Source organism: Puntigrus tetrazona, chromosome 13 (assembly GCF_018831695.1).
Source record: "Puntigrus tetrazona isolate hp1 chromosome 13, ASM1883169v1, whole genome shotgun sequence".
Lineage (NCBI taxonomy): Eukaryota > Metazoa > Chordata > Actinopteri > Cypriniformes > Cyprinidae > Puntigrus > Puntigrus tetrazona.
In genome coordinates, this window is record NC_056711.1 from 1,250,238 (window position 1) to 1,269,912 (window position 19,675).

Here is a 19,675-nt window from a genome sequence, read left to right on the forward strand (position 1 = left end):
CTAGTTATGAGGTGACAGATGATACGGCACAGGAACCTGAGGCTTTCATGATACGAGATTGTAACTTTTTGATCATCTGAAACATTGAATGCACCGTTCAAACCCCTAATAACAGACATTATTAGATGCACCTGCAGTACAGCCTGTGTGTGTTCCTGTCTTGCTGTACACCCTACAATTACTTTAGCGCTTGGGTTCGAACTCTCGCTCTGCTGTGAACATCACCATTCAGGAATACGTTTGTACAACAGCCCCTTTCAGTGTTTTGTGAAACACTGGACTACTTTCTGTATATGACAGCACATATATCTGTGGAGTCTCTGAGCTAAATTTATATTGACGTATAATAAAATATTAGGTGACACTTTATATTAATATATCCTTGTTACGCCTTTCATGTACATGTACTAATTACTTGCGTGCAACCCTAAGACTAACCCTAACCATATAGAAAGTAAATATTCTTAGTATTTATTACTCAGTATAATTACATTGTAACAAGGACACATTGAATTAAAATGTAACCAAGTATGATAATAAAATCACAATAGATTTGGCATATTTATTTATATTGTCATCATTTTCAGTGTTTTGCATGTTACATACTGACTGACACAGCCTTTTTTGTTACTAAAATAATTGACTTACAACCTAAAGATCTACTTTCACTATGCTTATTTAGCCTCGGATCCTGTAGACAAGGTCGTCTAATGTCCAATAAAAACTAAACAGAGCATTCTGGACTTAACATTTGTTGAGCCAGTGCCCCGAGTGGCTTAATATATGGACAAATCTCAGAATTGGATTCACCAGCTTATACTGGATGATAAACATAATTTCACTTAATTTCTACATGGTGTTAGTATGCTTTCGATATTTATAAGCAGCGTTGATGGTAGCTCTTCCTTCGATTTGTTTCATAACAAAGACCCCCCTCACACACACACACACACACACAAATAAAATACAATTTGGCCAACATGAATAGTTATTTAGAGAGCAGATAACTAATAGCTCATAGGAAATATATGATAATACAATAAGGTAATAGACTGCAACAGTGGTGTTCCGGATGTAAAAACCTGATTCATTTTCTCCATATAGAAATTGATTTTAAAGATAACTTGCTACTGTGAACTACACAATGTTTATCAGTGGTATGTGCTTTTCTTGAGGCATATTTTATTACATGTTTTTATTGCTCGCAACTTTCTTTTTTAAACTAACAGTGCTGTCGGACGATTAAAACAAAACCTCATTTTGGTGAACCACTCTAGATTGATTTTTTTGACATCTAATGGAATTCTTAACTGCCTTTTATACATCAGCTCACACCATAAAGGTTTAACAGGAAGCAGTGAAGAGTGTCTTTGATCTGGTTTCCTGCAGAAGGGTACATGTGCACTCATAATGAAAGAGTAATGAAGGAGTCGTGTTTCAGTCTGAAAAAGGAAAATCACTGTCAAAGCCAAGAAGAACTTCATTTAGCAATTTGTAAATTGTTCTAACATTGCACTTTAGGCTATACTATTTTCAGTTGTGTGTGTGTGTGTTTAAAATATTAGACCAACAATACTCACCAGTCCATTAGCTCTAGTGTTAATTTACCCCTTTTCCTCCCCCTGTGGACATCTAAACTTAACGAAAAACTAAAATCCTCCTGCAAAGATAATGAGGGCATCTGTGAAGACAGAACTGTAAAGCTTCCGGTGTTGGGAATATATGTTCATTTGCAAAAACAGATCACTCCATTTTTAACCATTTTAACAAAATCAATGTTTTGTCATTGTGCATTATTAATCTCAATCGAACTGCAGTTGGGTTATTTTGATTAGCTTAAAAACAACTTCAAAATGCAGCCAAGTAACAATATAAACATGATACCATAAAAGAAAACTGAGGGGAAAACATATAAACTCTTGATTAACACACACAAATCCCAAATACATTAAGAAATGCATGCTTCCTTTGAAAAACATGTCGATTCTGGTTCTGCTGAATTATTTGCCACGGCATGAAAGCTATGAGTCAAACTGACCTTGTAGAAACTGGATATACACAAAGAAAATGACCAATCCTGATGTGGTTGTGGTCCGAACAGATGCTTTGACTCGTGTTAAAACGCAGATGCGTGAAGACACAAAGTCTTATTCATCGAACTTGAGGACTGGCAGGGGTCTTTAAATGCGTTGTGTGGCAATCTTCCAAAGAGTGTGCGGTCATGCACGTCTACCTTTAACATGATTTATGGTGGGAAGAGGGAACGTATTCTTTACATACACCGAGGAAACACTATATCCTGTTCCACTGCTAGACCTTCGCCCTATGGCCATGCATACATTTCAGCCATCTTTTGATCTGTCTGTCATATGTTAGTCCTTCGGGTTTGATTTCAGGCATCCAATATGAGACGAAGCTTGAGTTTAAACTTTGTACTGGATTTCAGATATCAAATATATTTCTTGAATTTGTTCAGGTTTTAAAATAACAGTCGTGATATTACAGTATTCACGGTTCTTACACAGCACATTACTGATGATAGTGCGATATGGGAGATGTAGGAGTTGTCACACGAGGAAGCTTTCAAAAGATCTAGCTATATAACTACAATGAGATTCAAAATAAAGGTCCTTTATTGGCATTGGTGGTTCTTTGAAGAACCTTGCTCGTGGACCATTTCAAAAGGATCTTTATAGTAGAAAAAGGTTATTTACACTAAGAACAAAAAACTCTTATTTTAAGAACTGTTCGCTGAAAGGTTCTTTGGGAGCAAAAAACACCTTTTAGAACCTTTATTTTAAGCTTTGAGAGAAAAAAGCGTGTGTTCTTTGGCACGGAGTATCTTTAGGCTCCATTTTTCAAACTAAAACACCAAATAGCATATATTGCTGAGAGGTTTTGAAATGATTGATTTTCGTATTTTAAATGTCGAAAATTCATACAATTTATACATTTCATTATTTGTTAAATGCACCAGGGATATTCAATGTCATCTTTTGCATTTTTGCTGTTTCAAGAATGATTTAGTTGTTTTATGTTTATGTTCAGGTTAATGTTAATAATAAATAATTAGCCTTTAAAAGTGTGTTTCCATTAGTGTGGCCAAAAATGTAGGACAAACTGCCTTGATACTCTCGCCTGAATAAAAAATTAGCTCCACTGTGAAATGTAAGATATATAAACTAATTTTGCTTGTTTTCTGCTGAAACTAAAGCAACATTTTTGATTGTCACCAAAAACCTGCGCCGTTTGTTTACTACCTGTAGATTCTTTTCAATGGCAGACGCGACCACGCCCATCTAATTAAAGAAGAGTTTTGATTGGTGCGCTGCAGCGCGCCTCCCCTGCGTCAGTTCGTCAGCAGCGGCGGTTGCCTTGGGAGCGCAGACACCAAAGTGCACACATGCAGAGTCGAGGCGTCCCGCTCGCCAGAAATGTGACACACCGCAGTCGATGGATTATGCGAACCGAACGATGAGGCCTTATTCCTGAGACCGCACGCAGAATGAGATTCGTTTGAAGGCAGACATGTCTGTGCAGCACCGCTTGGTCCAACTGTCAGCCGCGTCGCTCGCGGTCGTGCTCTGCCGCGACGAGGACAGCAAATACAGCGCGAGCAGCGCCGGCGGACAGGATGTGTTCGCCGACTTTAAGTCGCAGAATTCGCGAAGCTTCTGGAATAAGAGGCTCGTGCAAGCGGTGTCGGAGGTTTCCTTCCAGGGGTGGCTGGAGAACTCGGTGCTTCTCGTCCAGGGCAACGCCAATAACTTGGAGGTGTTGAGGGAAGCGTGGATGCGCCGGGCGCTGAGGTCGCCTAAAGGATACGTTATCAAAGCTGTGGGTAGGTGATCAGCATTTGGCTGTTTGCGTTGGGCGTTATGAGACGTGAATCTCTCCATCCTTCAGAAGGCTGCGTGTACAGCCCGTGGTGTGGTCACTTGATCAGAACCAGTGCATTTCACGAGAGAGAAGGCTTTGGGTTTAACATCTGTTGATGAGTGACCCGGGAAAACTCGTAGAGAACATTTTGGGCTGTGTTGGATAAGGAGGTTTTTTTTTTTCATCCTCCTGAAAATCATTGTGGCAAATGTTCGTGTCCTGGTGCAGCACTTTTAATTTATTATCTTTTGAAGCGCGATATTTATATATTTTTTCTAAGATAACTAGTGAAGCTTTGTAAACAATATACAACATTCTATTTAAAAACATGTAAATGCATTTGTCGGCATTAAGGATAGCACGTAAAATAATTAATAAATAAATAAATAAAAATGGATGGATCGATGGACAAACAGACCCTTATTAGTGTGTATCAAGGCCACGTTTAGGAAAATCATTAATTTTGTGAAAAGGCACATTTTGTGTCAGATGGAGCAGCGCTAAAGTTTGTTCATATGGATGCATCAAAAGTAATTTGTTAAATTAGTAATTTGGTAATTTTAAACCTTTTTTTAATGATTAATTTGCATTTAAAAGTACAGAGATTAGCACATTTTTCAATTACATAGAAAATGACAAATGTTCTTAGAAATAAATGAAACCAACATGAATTTCTGAGAACTTAGCATGTGTTTTAAACCAGATTTGTAAACGATCTCTCTTTTTTAATCATCTCACAGACCCGTACTAATGTTGGCAGATTTCATTAGAAAATCAAAACCTTCAGTGGTGTACCTGGACATTTTCCCAGTGGATCTCTATAGGGACTACAGATATTTCACTGTCCTCATGAATGCCTCTTCCTCCTCTGTCTCGCTAAAAAGGTCCCCAGATTGTTTTTCCCGAGCTATAATAGAAAACCACATAATTTCCATTCACTTTAGAAGGTAGCCTCTTAACCTAACCTGACCAGCAATTCCCTTGGAGACCTCAACATGCTTTAGGCGTAACTGTGTGCGTGCAACATAAGTGCATTATTTCCAGATGACAGGAAATATGATTTCTGTGGCGCTGTGTAACCCCGCTCTCTCCCCTGACTCAATTCTCAGGGATCAGTTTCAGCCGAAGTGGTTAACTACTAAGAAAATGGGGCATCTCGATTTGGCGTGGCAACAAAATTTATGTCGGTTATTATTGTGTTTTGATTTGGGATGGAATTGTTTTCGTTGGTCACATGTTGAGGTGACAGACCTTTTGTGTTGCCTCAGGTGTCGCTGCTTCTGGGAGGCATCTGGTTTGCCTACTGCAAACACGAAGCAGACCGTAAGAACCGCCATTTGCTCTTGCTGTCACAAGCGATGAAGGTGCATGTTAACACACTGGGTGTAGTGTGTAACTAGGGCATTTTTGAGCTAGGACCAAACGGTAATGGGACTGGGAGAAATGGGAGCTAAAACCCACAGCTTTTGTCACTTGTTTAAATTTCAGTCGCAAATTGAAAGCACACTCTCGCACGTCACAAAAAAAAAAACAAAACTAAAAAATGTCAGGACCTCAGGTTGTTCACTGTGGTGATATAGGCCCAGACCCCGTGTCTTTTGTAGTTTATTACCCATTCACTAGATCCCACAGTGCTGAGTTATGTCCTGTCCAGTTAGTCCACCAGTCGGGTTTATAGCTTGGCCACTGGAGCCGATGTCCCTTGTTTCATTCTCATTCTCAGTCGTTTTATTGTTGTCTGGAGATGTTGCAAGGGCATTGTGTTGACAGTGATTTAGGTATGGATTAATGAAAGTATTAAAATGATATAGTTCTGTTAACGAGATCATTGGGAAATAACACGTCCGAGATTTTTTTTCTCTAAACACTGCTTTAGAAGTGAAACACTTTCAGTACTTTGAATACTTTCAGTGTTTTTCTAGGCCTGTGTTTAGTCAGCAGGAAAGGGTTAGTGGCTGTGATTACCCATCAGCAGATGGGATGATGAATGAGCCTCCCTCTCTGTCCTCTTGATTATCAACATATACATTAAGTGAAAAGACGGATTGTTCCTGCGGTCTGCTGTGCTTTTTAAGCCTCTTGCTCACGATACTCGCTGACCCTTTCAGCTCAAATTTTTAGGCTTGTGTCTTTTGTGTTCTCTTTAAAGAGTAGTAAATACATTTATATTGATGTCAAAGCACTTTAATTTAAGCATTTTAATGACTTACTTATTGCTTATTTGAATAAATGGTGAATCTGTTGTCCTTTGCCCACATTCATGTATTTTTAAATCCACATTTCCTTTAATATTTATGAATGGAGAAAAAAATATTCACCTCAAGTTTTTATGAAGGCTACATCTATGTCCAGATCCAAAAATGGCATGTTGTTTAGGCCAAAATGGCAATAGAACGCTTAAGGATTCAGATACTTTTAAAACGGTCTGTCAAAGCTATTGTTTCACCCAAATTCATTTGGAAAATAGCATACTATCCTAATGAATTTCTTTTAATGATATCTTAATTTTTGTTTTTACGATATTTAAAGTTTTTATTTTATTTTTGATGTAGGTATCTTTTTTGACAGCCATTTTTTTGGGGGGGAACAGGAGTGTAAAGATGGCTTGTTCCATGGAAATAATAACAGTATATAGGGTTGCCATGTTGGGAATGGCAAAAGGATTTTTGGCAAACTATCTCTTTAAGTTTTGAAAAAATAGACAGAACCAGCTCAGACACCTCTGTCTCTGGCCAAGGGCCTTGATCTATTAAGAATTCTTCATGCATCGTTGATCAGTGAAGCTGATTAAAGTTGGAGGCATAGAAATAATGTGCACAGAACTACAGAATTTTGATGACTTTAAGAATCATTTGCAGAAACAAGAAATTTAAGGCTGAATCACCCTTGTCTGCCTGACTGTTGAAATCTGAGGTGCTTAAGATGGCTGGTTGAAGTCTCTGCATTATTGAGGAGCTGCGGATCGTGGTGTCATACTCAGAGGCATATAACATCTATGTTCTAGTGAGGTGTTATTATCAACAATATTTTCAAAAACATACTATGCCATCTGGTTGAAATTTTTTGGTTTTGGACCATGCTTGTTAGTGCACATTAATGCGGCCTTCATACGTAACTGTGAAAATATACATGTGCCTCTACCCAAGTAACCTGATTTGTAGGAGGTTTATGCAATGTAGACTAGATCTCTCAGATCTCAGCTCATTAGCAGTGACATGGCGTGGTGCAGGACTCTTTTATCCTGAGGTCAACACCCCGTGGTTCTCATGCATTGAAAGCTGCCCTCTTGGTTAACAAGGCACCAGAGGTCATTGCTCCCCAGTGGTTTTCTCAAAGATGTCATTGCTGACCACAACACTTCCAGGTGTGCACCGTTAACAGAGGAGGCACAGTTCAGCCAGCATGTGTTTGTGAAAGAACAAAAGCTTTCTTATTCCCATGAAAGCATATCTTTATCTAACTTGAGGAAAAACCTAATAAAAGCGAGAAAGAAATTTCCTTACACATAAAAAAGTATTGTAAGAGTAGCCTGCAATATCATCACATGACTCAAGTCAAAAAAATGCTCGAATAAGTTTGTTACGCAGAAAAACTATTATAATGTAATAAAATACATAAAATTACATGCAGTATCACCACAAGCAGAGAATACAGTATTTTTTTTTTTAAGAGACACATGAAGATTTTTTGGATTTAACTTAGTTTAAAGAATAAACATGTCGGGTATTTAAAAGCTTTTTTTAAAAAAGAGAATTATTTAATCCGTTTGGCCAGAATAAAAGCGAGACATATGCTGTGTACATGCCCAGTTCTGGAAGATAAAGGTGGAGCTGGATCAGGTTTCTAAGAAAGCAACTAATGGAATGTTTTTCAGGATAACCAAACACCCAAACCAAAGCCATGTATTTCTTCCAGTCTCCTCCATTTTTCACCCATTGAAATTGTTTATCGTTCAGCATAGTTTAACAGCCCTGGCGTGACACTCTTGCCCTAAACACACACTCTCTCATAGAGCTCTTCTCTGTCCTTTTGTCTGCTGAAGCCAATTTCGAGTTGGAAAAAATACATCTCTTCCTGTGACTCCAATTATCTAAACATCCAAAAATGTAAGCTGTCCGTCCAAATTCTGTTAAAACATTTTTTTTTGCTTGAGAACTCACTATTTGTTTTGAACACATGTCAGTGTGTGTTGAAATCTGTATGTGCCTGTGGGTTTTTTCTATGTACATGAGTGGCCTGGAGATATTCCGTTATGTCTCCTTAAACACAGCTGACGTTATGACTTTTCTGTTTCCCATATCCGTCCTAATATTTGAGAATCTGACCTTTTGTCATAAACTATGTTATATACTGCTTGCAGCATCCTTTTACATTACACAGGAAGTGAATCATTCATGAAATCTGAGCTGGGTGACATACTTATGTAGTTCACAGCCAGGTGGAGAACTAGGCCAGTACAAACAAATGAAAAGATTATCCTGCTCTCCTACTGTTAAGTTTGCAGATTATGTGTTTGCAATTAGCGGGCAGGTCTTCCCTCATATGTCCCATACCTCATGCTAAATAATGCATTTCCTTTCCAAAATGATGTAATGGTGTATTCTCGAGTAGACCTGACCTGACTAATCCATTTCCATGCTCCTACTTAATTGAAATCAAGATATTGTTACAAAGCTTTTGGCATTAAAGCTGTTGCAGCTTCACTATATGTGCAGGGCCTCCAAATGTAAGGTTAACAAACACAAAATCTGATGTAGCTCAGCCATGGTCAGAGGAAATAGTTCTCATCTGGTGGAAATTACAGGCATGGAACTTGATTAGTGGTGTAAGAATGCTGTAAACTGTGGCTCCTTTAACTTGAAGTAGTAGAAACGGTACTGAAAACTGAAACTGACTGAAACTCTTCACATCTCTTCAAGCTAATATTTAAACTAAATCTTGGACATTCCTTGAGGAATAAAAAAGAGTTTAGGATACACTTTATATTGATAGTCTACTTTAAATTCTGCTAACTACATGTCAACTAATTCTCATTAATTTGCAACTAAATGTCTACTAACATTGAGAGTAGACTGTTTAGTAAACGGCGATTAATGGGATAATGAGTAACAGCAAGGTAACGCCAATGAGGCTCGTCTATGTGAGAGAATTTTGTAAATTTTTGCAACTGTTTTTATATTTATAACATGCAGCCTAGTTAAGCAACATGACACGACCAAGAAAGAAAGTTCCTTGAAAGCCACAAATACAAGTTTGACATTATGTGAGTTTAAAGTAGTATTTCTATAAATTAGAAATATTTTATAAATGTGTTTACTGCCACTTTTGATCAATTGAATGCTGGCTCATTATTGAGTTTTTAAAAAAGTCATACTGACCTTCAAACCTTTAAATGGTAGTGTAGACATTATTCCAAACACATCACTTCTCATGCTATATGATATTTCCTACTCTTGCTCTATAGACTAAAGGGCTAAGAACATTTACTTTTCCTGTGGCAGGTAACATGGCCTTTTTGCATCAACTTTAAAAGGGTGCTTAGTCTTTTGGCTTGAAACCTGAGAGATGCTGCCAGTTGATAATGACCTCCTTTCAGGAGACCTGATACAACAGGCTATGTACAAAACATTCTCTTTAATACAGGACAGCAAGCTGGTGGGGCTTTCAGAACATGTTTACACGAGGGTCTTTGTGACTTCTCACAAAGTGAAAATATTGGTTTAGTCCGTGTCAATTTGTTCAAAATGACAGTATAAACATGGAGACATATTTCATCAGCATTTTTATCAGCGTGAAGCAGTTTCTTCTGTTAATGAGTACACAAGTCCACAGAGTATCATGAAGAAAGTAAACATTGTAAAATGGCTTTTTAATCAGTCTAACAAACCAGCAAGAGTTAATTCATCATGCCTGTGTGGGAGGATTGGTAGAAGAACCTGAGAACGTTTGACATGGTTAACATTTAAGACAGGTGTTTCATTTCCAAACTACACCAGACACATTCTGTGAGAGGTGTGTTAACTATCAAGATTGTTAGTGAATGGCTGAAAGGGATAAATGTTTAGGGCCTCTTTGGATTTATGGGCCTTTTTTAACTTGTGACATGGCAGGCAAGACATTGTAAAACCTTCATAGTAAAAGGTGCGACCGGGAACCCTACAGCAACTAATAACAGCACAAAAACATTTTCATTAGTCCACCAACAACATGCAAAAACTGATAAAGCAAAGGCTGAAGTGAAAGTGTGCATGGATGGGAACACAAATACTATACTGAATAGTGGACTGAAGCTATTCCAAAGAAACATATGACTCTGCTTACTTCATTGTTTTTCATGTTAATAGAGCGTCCCGGCATTAGGGCCAGTGACTGGCATGATCTGAAGGGAGGTCTGAAGGCATGAATGCTTACTGGGATTAATGTTTCAGTTCCCAGAACTTAAGAAGTCAACCATCTCCACAAAAACTTTTTTGTATCTGAGGCATAGATGCATCGCCCTGTTTTTGACCTCAGTGTGAAAATGTAACCATGCATGCATAATGTTTGGTGGTAGTGTTGTGTTTCAGGTGCATTTTAAGAGGGCGCTGTAGGAGGTTGGGGTCTTTTAAAGTACCTCATAACTTCATTTGGCTAAGGGGCATGTCTGGAGATCTGAAAGACGGTGTGGTGCATACGGGTGCATGTATCTTTTTGCAAATAGCTTTTAAGACTGTGAAGAGACCTGTGTGTAGTTTTTTGTGAATAATTTCACGTGTGTATTTTTTTGTGACTGTGTAATTTCTAATTCGAACCTTTTCTAATTCATTTCCAATGGGAAGTCTATTAAAGTCAAAGTGTGCTTGAAGTTTTTACCATTCACTCTATCCAGTTTCCTTGAACCATGAACTTGAATGTCTTAAAAATACCTCTTGACTTTCTAAGGTCATTCAGACATTTATCACTCAGCGAAGGCCACAAAAATGTCCAAATAATTGGGTTTTCAAAACTTGTAATATATTGTTACCACCATATGTTACCTATTTCTTGGCCAGGTTAACCACAGATAACCCCTATATAATGCAGGACTTTCTTTAGTGCTGAGATGGCTTTGTTAAAGGCATGTTTGTATAGTAAACTAGTAAAAAACTTGAAATTCAGTTAAATTTTTCTTGATTTTTGTCTATGTCATGTGTGGACAAAATGTTTAAAACCTAATTAAATCTTCAGTGTACTTTTATTAATTTGGCTTTTATTAATGTGTGACACAGAAAAGAATTCCTCCGAGGCAGGAAGTTGCCTATAGGTGGTTAAACAACATGTGTGGCATTATCAGGTTACCTTTAGTTCACTTTCTCTTTCCCCGCCTTCTTTCACTTTAGTCCAATGTGGATTTTGGTTGTTTTAGCCATTTAGTGTGGTTCAGAGAGGATAATGTAAGTAATGGTTACAGCTGTGGCAAGGAATGAACCTTACCACTTTCAAACCTTGTATTTATTAGTACAAGGACATGGGCACTGAAGAGCACCTTATATGTGGTGTATGTGTGTGTTGCTTGAATCAACAGAGCACTTGTGCGTTAATTACCTCTGTGGTTTCGTTCTGTGAAATTTGACGCCCACAGCTGGCCAGGTTGTTTTTAACAGAATTAAGTTGTTTTGTTAAGCCTGTGTGCTTTTGCCATGAAAAGGCACACTTTTATTTTGTTTTTTGTATGCAAAACGTGTGAATACAAAGCAGTTATCAAAACTGAAAAATATTAAATTCAATTATTGGTATTTTACACACGTACTTTAATATTCCTTGGTATCTTTGAGAGTTTTTAAATTCAGTCCTGAAGAAATTGACCAACTGTGATCATCTTTATGCTGATTATCAAAACCATGTGTGTGGAGATAGATTATATAGATTTTCCCATTTAAACAATAATACATATACATATTATTAAATGTATAAAGGATGAAGACTGTAGATCATGTTTTATGTCTAAAAAGTATTTAATAAAAAAATTATATATATATATTAATTATGTTTAGTTTTCTGTATTTCTTATTGATCTCAAGGCCTTGTTTGTCATTTCAGTATCATAAAAAAGTGGCCTGCTATGATCTGTGTGATGAGCGGCAAGAGCTGTTAAGTAATGTGATAAAGACAAAATGGGTATTTGAGTAAGCATGCACAAGACTTTCACATGTGATTTTCAAATCTTGTTTACTCTAATCTAATTAATTTATGCTTAAATGTCAACTGCTGGTTGTTTTTTATATTCATTTGTATTTTAAAAATAAAGAGACTTGTCCTACTCCCTTTCTACGTCTTCCTTGCCACTGTTTGCATTGGGACATGGCTGCCATGGTATCTGGTGAGGTATTCCTGTGACAAAAGTCCTAATGTTGTCCGAACAGCTTCATGATACAATAGCCAGTGTTTCCCGGGAGAGAGGCATTAAGGGTAGATGTGTCCTTAGTAACAACCACATGCCCACGTCAGCTCAATTGATTCTGGAATTGTTGTGCAAAACGTTTCCCACTTTTTCTCTCAAAAGATCATTTGAACTCACTTACTTCTAAAAAGATGTTTTCTAGTATTGTATCTGCAGATAAAGCATCTGAACAATTATATACATCCCAAGGACAGCCTAAGGATGTCCTGTTCCCACATTTACCCCCCTTTCCTAAAAATTAAAGAAGACAAGGATTGATTTATCAAGTGCATGCATCAGTCTTTCCTCTTTTATTTTACACCTCTCAAACTACATGTGTTCAGAGACCTTAGACAGGATGTATCCTGATTGAGACACTAGACAGGATGTTTTTCCCATGGAAAACAGTGTCAAAAGTGGGCGACGTTTCAGCTTACTATTATTTCTGGATTCCCCGACAACAAAGGAGAATGGATTAGTTGCTAAGCACGCGGAGAGTCAGATATTTAATGGGAACTAGAAGATGAATTAAGCTAAAAGTGCAGGTCAGGAACAGTAGTGGCTACTTGCAAAACTGACTATGCCTCTTTCATTTACTTTTGCATATATAAAACTATTAATGCAGTAACAAGTTACAAACATTTATTTATTTATTTTTTTTTTAAATAGGAATCCTATAGCCACTGGCAATAACAAGTCCAAGTATGTGAGGGTCACAGTAGTGCCTACAGAATAAAATAAAAGGCATCTGGCAGTTGATATATGGCCGAAAATAATAAATAAATAAACATGACTCACCATATGTGATGTTTTTTCACCTATATGTATTACATTATATGTGTTAGGACAAAATATAAGCTGTATGTGTATGAATCAACTAATACAATTTGCATGTTAGAGTGAGTTTGTCCCTAGTTTGTTACTGATAAACTCTCTGGTTTTACCTGGGCTTTGGTTAATTAATTAACAACAGTACTGGCAAGTGTCCAACATTTAATGTAGCCATCCTTAGTTAATAATCTATCCACGGTCACAGACAACTGAAAAATCTACTCACTTCTGATCAGTGATTAAAACAGAAAAATTTGAAAATGCATTAGATAAATAAACAGCTTTTACATTAATACTGGACCACTTGTATGTTGTTTGTTCCATAATAATTCTACAATCAGCAAGTATTAATGTCTGATGTGTATGTGCCTACTTGTGGAAATACTGTGAAACAACAATCTGTGCTTTAGGACACATCAACAGTGGAGCTCTTCATTAACGTAGCAGACACCTTATTTAAATGTAACTGTTTAGAAATTCTTTGTGACATTATTTCTCTCAGAACTACAAAGCAGTCCGGAGATTAAAAAGTTACTTTCCAAACATTTCCAACGTTTAGAAGAATCAAGTAAAATTCTTTTAGTAAGAAAGTTATTTGAAGACTAGTTTGAAGACCTGTATTTTGTGTGTTCACCTGTAATTAATGTGTTATTGAAAATCATTTCAATAAATCATTTAATTGAAAATCTCACTTCTGATAACATTTTTGTCTTCTGGATTTTATGATTTTTTTTATCAGTCTTATTATATATTTAAGAGCTTCTTTATCCATTAAAGAATATTGTATAATTTTTTTGTGTAAAAATATATATAGAATACACTTAAATGACACTGAATTTAACAAACCATGTTCAATATCCTTTTTTTTTTCCACAGGTGATCTGTCCCCTGTGCAGATGTCACCAATTTCCCAGTCTCAGTTTATTCCACTGTCTGAAATACTATGCTCTGTCATATCGGACATGAATGCCAGCAATGTGGTTGTTAATCAGGAAGCAATGATCAATCACATGATGAAAGCACACCCAGGTAACCCAATATCACATCATCTTTCCCTTTAATATTCATTATGAAACGGCTAAATTTATACCAATAATATTTGTTTCAGGTATGACCATTCCCACTCAAGACATCCTGTACAGTGCTCTGGGAGCTCTTATTAAGGAGAGGAAGATCTATCACACTGGCGAGGGCTACTTTGTAGTCACCCCGCAAACATACTTCATTACCAATAACATGGTGAAAGAGAGGAATTGGTGGAGTGCTGGCGAAAATGACCTGCCATCACCTCCTCCCATCACGTATCTAGTGAGCAATGAGAGCTGCATGGACACTTCTGCTGAGGCTCCTGTCATGGCCCACTGTAAGTCCTGTAGCTGCTTCACCCCTCCGTCCATTATACCTCCATCTGTCCAAGATCACCAGTCCATCAGCATCAGTGAGTGCACTGGAAAAAGCCTCAAGTGGAGCAAAGAACCCAAACCTTCCATTCAGCACCAGTCCACGTCTACTGCAGACTACCAGGCCAGTGAGATTAGTAAATCCACCAACACAAGCCGCAAGGACAAGGAGAAAGCTGGCCGCAAATTTGGCCTTAACCTCTTCAGACGAAACACAGGGAAGAAGGAGAACAAGTCGAAGAAAGAATATGCCACGTTCTCTGGCCAATTCCCACCGGAGGAATGGCCTGTCAGGGATGAGGATGACTTAAACAACCTCCCCAGGGATCTAGAACATGCCATCATCAAACGGATCAACCCAGATCTGACAGTGGACAATCTTGTAAAACACACGGTTCTCATGAAGAAGCTTGAAGAGAAAGCTGAGAGAGCAATGGATAAAGCTGTGGACAAGGGCATTTCGACAGAAGCTCTTCTGTCTAAGCAGAGGCATCATACGTCAAAGCCTGTGGGGAAGAAATCAGCCCCTAGAGCTACTCGCAGCAGGAGAAGAGGACCTACATCCAAAGAGAAACAAAGGGTAAAGTGTAAAACCTTGCAATGTGCTGAAGATTTAGAGGCAGATGACCCAATTCCTCCTCAAATTCAAACAGAGTTTGCTTTGGATGAACCTGACAATCAGGAAGATAGTTCCATTCTGAATCCAAAATGTGTGTACAAGAAACGGATAGACAATCCATTTATGGGATTGCCAGGAAGAGATGTGGAAACAAACACCAACCATAAAGAACAAAGGAGGAGAGAAGCCAAGATTCCAACCTCTGGACGTCGGGAAAGATCAGGTCACAGGTCAAAGTCCTGGGATCCTCACCGAGCCAAAGCAGTCGCTGACAGCGTGGAGAAATCTCACACACTGAAGGATGCAGCCTGTGAACAGTTCCATGAAAGTGCACCGACTGTAGACTCCACCCTGGATGTTCAACCGGTTCAAGAGCTTTGTGGAGATTACAGCTCGGCCTACCCTGAGAGCAGCACATTGAGGATAGAGGACAAAATTAGACTGAGAGAGAGTAAAATCCGAAGCAGGGAGTTCAGAAATGGCAAAGTAAGAGAATTGAAACGTCAGGGTGGAGACTTAAGACAAGTTCCTGACCAAAAGAACATTGTAGATCATACTAAACACTGTGATACAACAGAAGTGCCCCTCTCGTGGCCTAAACCTACAATTCAACGTAGACTTTCCCTACACCTACTTAACAGTAAAGAAGAGTGTCATCACCGTCCAGATCTGCTATCCTCACACCAGCAAATTGGCAATATTACTAGCCATCAGCCATCAGATGGTCAAACTCTGGACAGAAACACAAGCCAGACTGAGAGTGAAGTATATACAGATGATGAATATCGCATTTATCAAAAGACAGTGGAGGACGAGGATGAGTGTAGCTCTGTCTGTGTGAACGAGGAGTGTGTTTTTGACTGTGAGGTATCACAGACCGGCAAAGCTCGTTGCCGTGAGCCTGTCTGTGCAGGTGGTGTTTGGGATGGACAATTTGTTGAGGAACATGCTCATCACAAATCCACCAGAACAACATACAGGTCACATGAGTACAGGTGGCAGTCGTCTGATCACCAGATCCTTCAGAAAGGTGCTAACTCCAAACAAGAAATCCTACAAGGGCTGAGGAAAAGACCACAAGTATCCAGTTTGGCAGATGATGAACATACTGAAGCCCTGGAGAGCAGCATTTTTGATTACTGTCAAACAAGCGAAGTGGAGTCTGATTCTGAGACCATACATAAATCTGCAGATGAAGCAGAATCTGGCAAAACTAACCACTGGATCTGTCACCCAGATTTAAAAAACTGCAATCAGAGAATAAATGAGACCTCTAAGGATGCTGGAAACATCAGCGCAAGCCTAAATGACCCTACAGGGGCCTGTGCAGGAGAAACTAAAGAGAATCAGAGTTACACAGCTGATAGTGGGATTGACTCTCCAAGGTTAGTTTGTCATTCATCTGAGATGTGCATTTGATCCATAAATGTAATGTAATTACTTAAAGGCATTGTTCTTCCAAAAATGACTCTCTCTCATGTTGTTTCAAACTGTAAGATCTTTGTTCATCAAGACACAAATAATGGCTCCAGTGTCAGCAGCACCACACACATAAATTGTGTATTCTTGTGAACATGCATCAAGATTGCCACTAAAAAATATATAATTTGTTTAATTGTTTGTTTTTTTTGTGCACAAAAACGTATCACCACTGATGTCACATTGACTACTTTATCAATTCCTTGATTGCTTATGCCTTTCTGTGCCTTGAACATTTTAATTGCATTGCTGTACATGGAGTCAAAGCTCTCCGATTTAATCAGAAATATCTTCTTCTTTTTTTTTGTGTTCCAAGATGAATTAAAGTCTTATGGGTTTGGAACAACATAAGGGTCAGTAATTAATGAAAGAATTTTCATTTTTGCTACAATTAAAAGATCTACTTAAATATTCACACTGCAATCAAAACCAAGCTCTGAAGGTCATTGTACACGGAGTCCGAAATTTTTGCACATTTAAAAATAAATGCAACCTTACATTGTGTCAGTCACATTTATACACTGACTCCGATTTTCTTGTTTTCGCATTTGTAGCAAGCGTTTCGGTAGGAATACAGATACGTTTTATAAACTCGTGCGGAAATTTTGGAATGTGGAATGACCTTTAGTTGCCACGGACACTTGCCATTTACGAACATTTGGAGTAGCATATCTGAAGGTTTTATGGGTTTCATTCTAGATTAAATATTTTGCTTTTTAATTGATTATTTGCAGGACACACATGAGTGTAACCTCCAGTAACTCAGCAATACTTAAAGGACTGAAGCATCGCGGTTTCCTGCAGAACCTTGAAAAACTCCACTCCAACGGCATTCACCCTCAGAGTTCACTCCTCAAACTCACACCTGTCATGAATGTTTAATCAAATAAAAATGTAGCTCAGCATCTGGGTATAGTTATATGATGTACAAAAATGTAAATAATCCAACAAATGTAAATATACCCCCTCACCCCCATGAAAAAAAATAGTAACTGAATGTAGGTAGTGCATTTATATACTTAATTCATTACAGTTTTACATTTGAACTGATTAATAATGTTCATGTTTTTTTCTGGAAACATCTTTTTTTTTTTTTTTTTTTTTTACATGGATCATTTGTAGTTTAGAGAGAAAGTGAACCTTAAGAGGAATTATCCTCCAGGATCTATGTACAAATAGTAGATATTTTGCAGAAATAAAATGTTGATGAACGTTGCAATTCTCTTTTTATTTCTTGTTGTTAGATGTACTTCTGGCCTCGAATAAACAGTATACACAGATGGGTCAAACCTAACTTACATTTTGCAGGGGAACAGACATGGCCTTGTGACAACGTCTGAAGAAGTCTGTTTGCATGAGAAATAATGCATACGTTTTTAAAAACGTATAAAAATAACTTTCCCCAACTGCTTAATTTAATGTATTTTCTAAATCAAGCAATGAATTTATCATACTATAATGTAATTCGCACCTCTTAAAGCATACCTCTCAAAGCGTGTAAGCTAAATGCGATCATTTCTATTAATCTCATACATCTATGTGAGGCTAAAGCACACATACAGGCTTTTATCCTCAGGTTCCTCATATTACCTCAGAATTTTTATCTAGACCTTTACAAATGAACAGATCGGCCTCCTGTAGAGTTGAATGTTGGTACATACACCGCATTCATCAAAATGCTGCTTGTGATCTTTTGTTGACTTATTACAACAAAGCTAGCCTTCACACTGCCATTGACTGTCATGAAAAATTCACGATTGGCCTGCAGTTAATCCAACGTTCAATCTGACAAAGGCAAGCCGAGGTAGCCATAGCTGCAGTAGACACTTTTTACAGCACTGTAAATAAAACGCATAAGAAATAAACCAATCCATTTTAGATTGGCTTCTAAGGCACACACGGTATTCCCGCACTTTTAACCGGGGGGCTGAAGTGAGAAGCTCTACAGGTTCAGGCAGGAGCTCAGCAGATGGGGCTGCTGAATGACAGGTATTGAATGATGGCTGACTGTGTCGTGTTTCATTCAGCCTCACTGGCAGAGAACAAAGGCTAAATCCTTCCTGTGTTCATAAAAGACAGCACAAGCATACTGTAGGCTAAAAAACACTCTTATTTATGAGGTCGGTGACATAATGTAAGGTTCTGAGCGCTCTAGGTTTCTACACTTACAAATAATAATAGCGTTGATACACAAGCTAGTTTTAAGGTGTTGTGGTCCTCTTTTAAGTAACACAACGGCGCTGTGTTTGTATGTACCCTTTCCCTTAGAAATTGTAAACAAGCGCTCCCAAAGTTTTAAGGGAAAGGGCGCACCCTAGTGCTCCCTGGTCACAGTGGGAACACAGGCCCTGTTTCAAGAAGCCATGTTTGCTCAGGATGGCACTCATCCTTTTAATGTTAGGGATCATGTATGTTCCTCCTTCACAGGAGTCGTGGCAGCAGCACATCCTGATAATTATTTCTAGCACGACAAGATCACATTTAAAAAAAAAAAGTGCATTTTTCTTGCTTCATCTGTCAGAAGCTGTGCTTGAAAAAGATCACAGGTTAAAATAGTGATAGCTCACTTTGAGCAGGCAAGACCCCTTTATGGCTCACCTGTGTTCGCAGGGACTGTATTTTTAATTACTTTTGAGTTGGTGACTGTAGTCTCGAATCATTTAAGTTTATTTAGGTTTAGCTAACGTTTCGGTGTCACATTAATAAGGTTCAATATATTGCAATGCATTAGATACAAAGAAACATAACATCTAGATTAATATATTATTTATATCAGTTCGTACTACATTCATCTTAGTGTATAAAGCTTCAGATGAAATAATAATGCATTGATCTCAACCAGGTTTAATAACCATTGTTAGCACATGGTGAAAACAAACTGAGCCCTAATGAAAAGTGTTACCCCGTTTTTAATTTTTAAGCGTTTACTTGGGTCTGACGGGGAAAACGCCTTCCTCCAGGGCGATAGGGGGCGCACGAGCACTCGTTTTGTCGCCGCTTTGTTTTTTGTGCTCATGCGCTCCACCACGGTTGGCGCCAGATGATCCGCGGCGCCATCTCGCTACGTAC

The 19,675-nt window shown here is 38.2% G+C and overlaps 1 protein-coding gene across 1 annotated transcript; it reads left to right on the plus strand.

The window, feature by feature from the left end:
• Positions 1 to 3,286: 3,286 nt before the first annotated feature.
• Positions 3,287 to 17,821, plus strand: stox1 (storkhead box 1). Its single transcript, XM_043256058.1, has 4 exons — positions 3,287 to 3,841; positions 13,985 to 14,137; positions 14,217 to 16,512; positions 17,341 to 17,821. The coding sequence occupies exons 1-4, from the start codon at positions 3,529 to 3,531 to the stop codon at positions 17,486 to 17,488; spliced, it is 2,910 nt and encodes a 969-aa protein (XP_043111993.1). The 5' UTR covers positions 3,287 to 3,528; the 3' UTR covers positions 17,489 to 17,821.
• Positions 17,822 to 19,675: the final 1,854 nt, after the last annotated feature.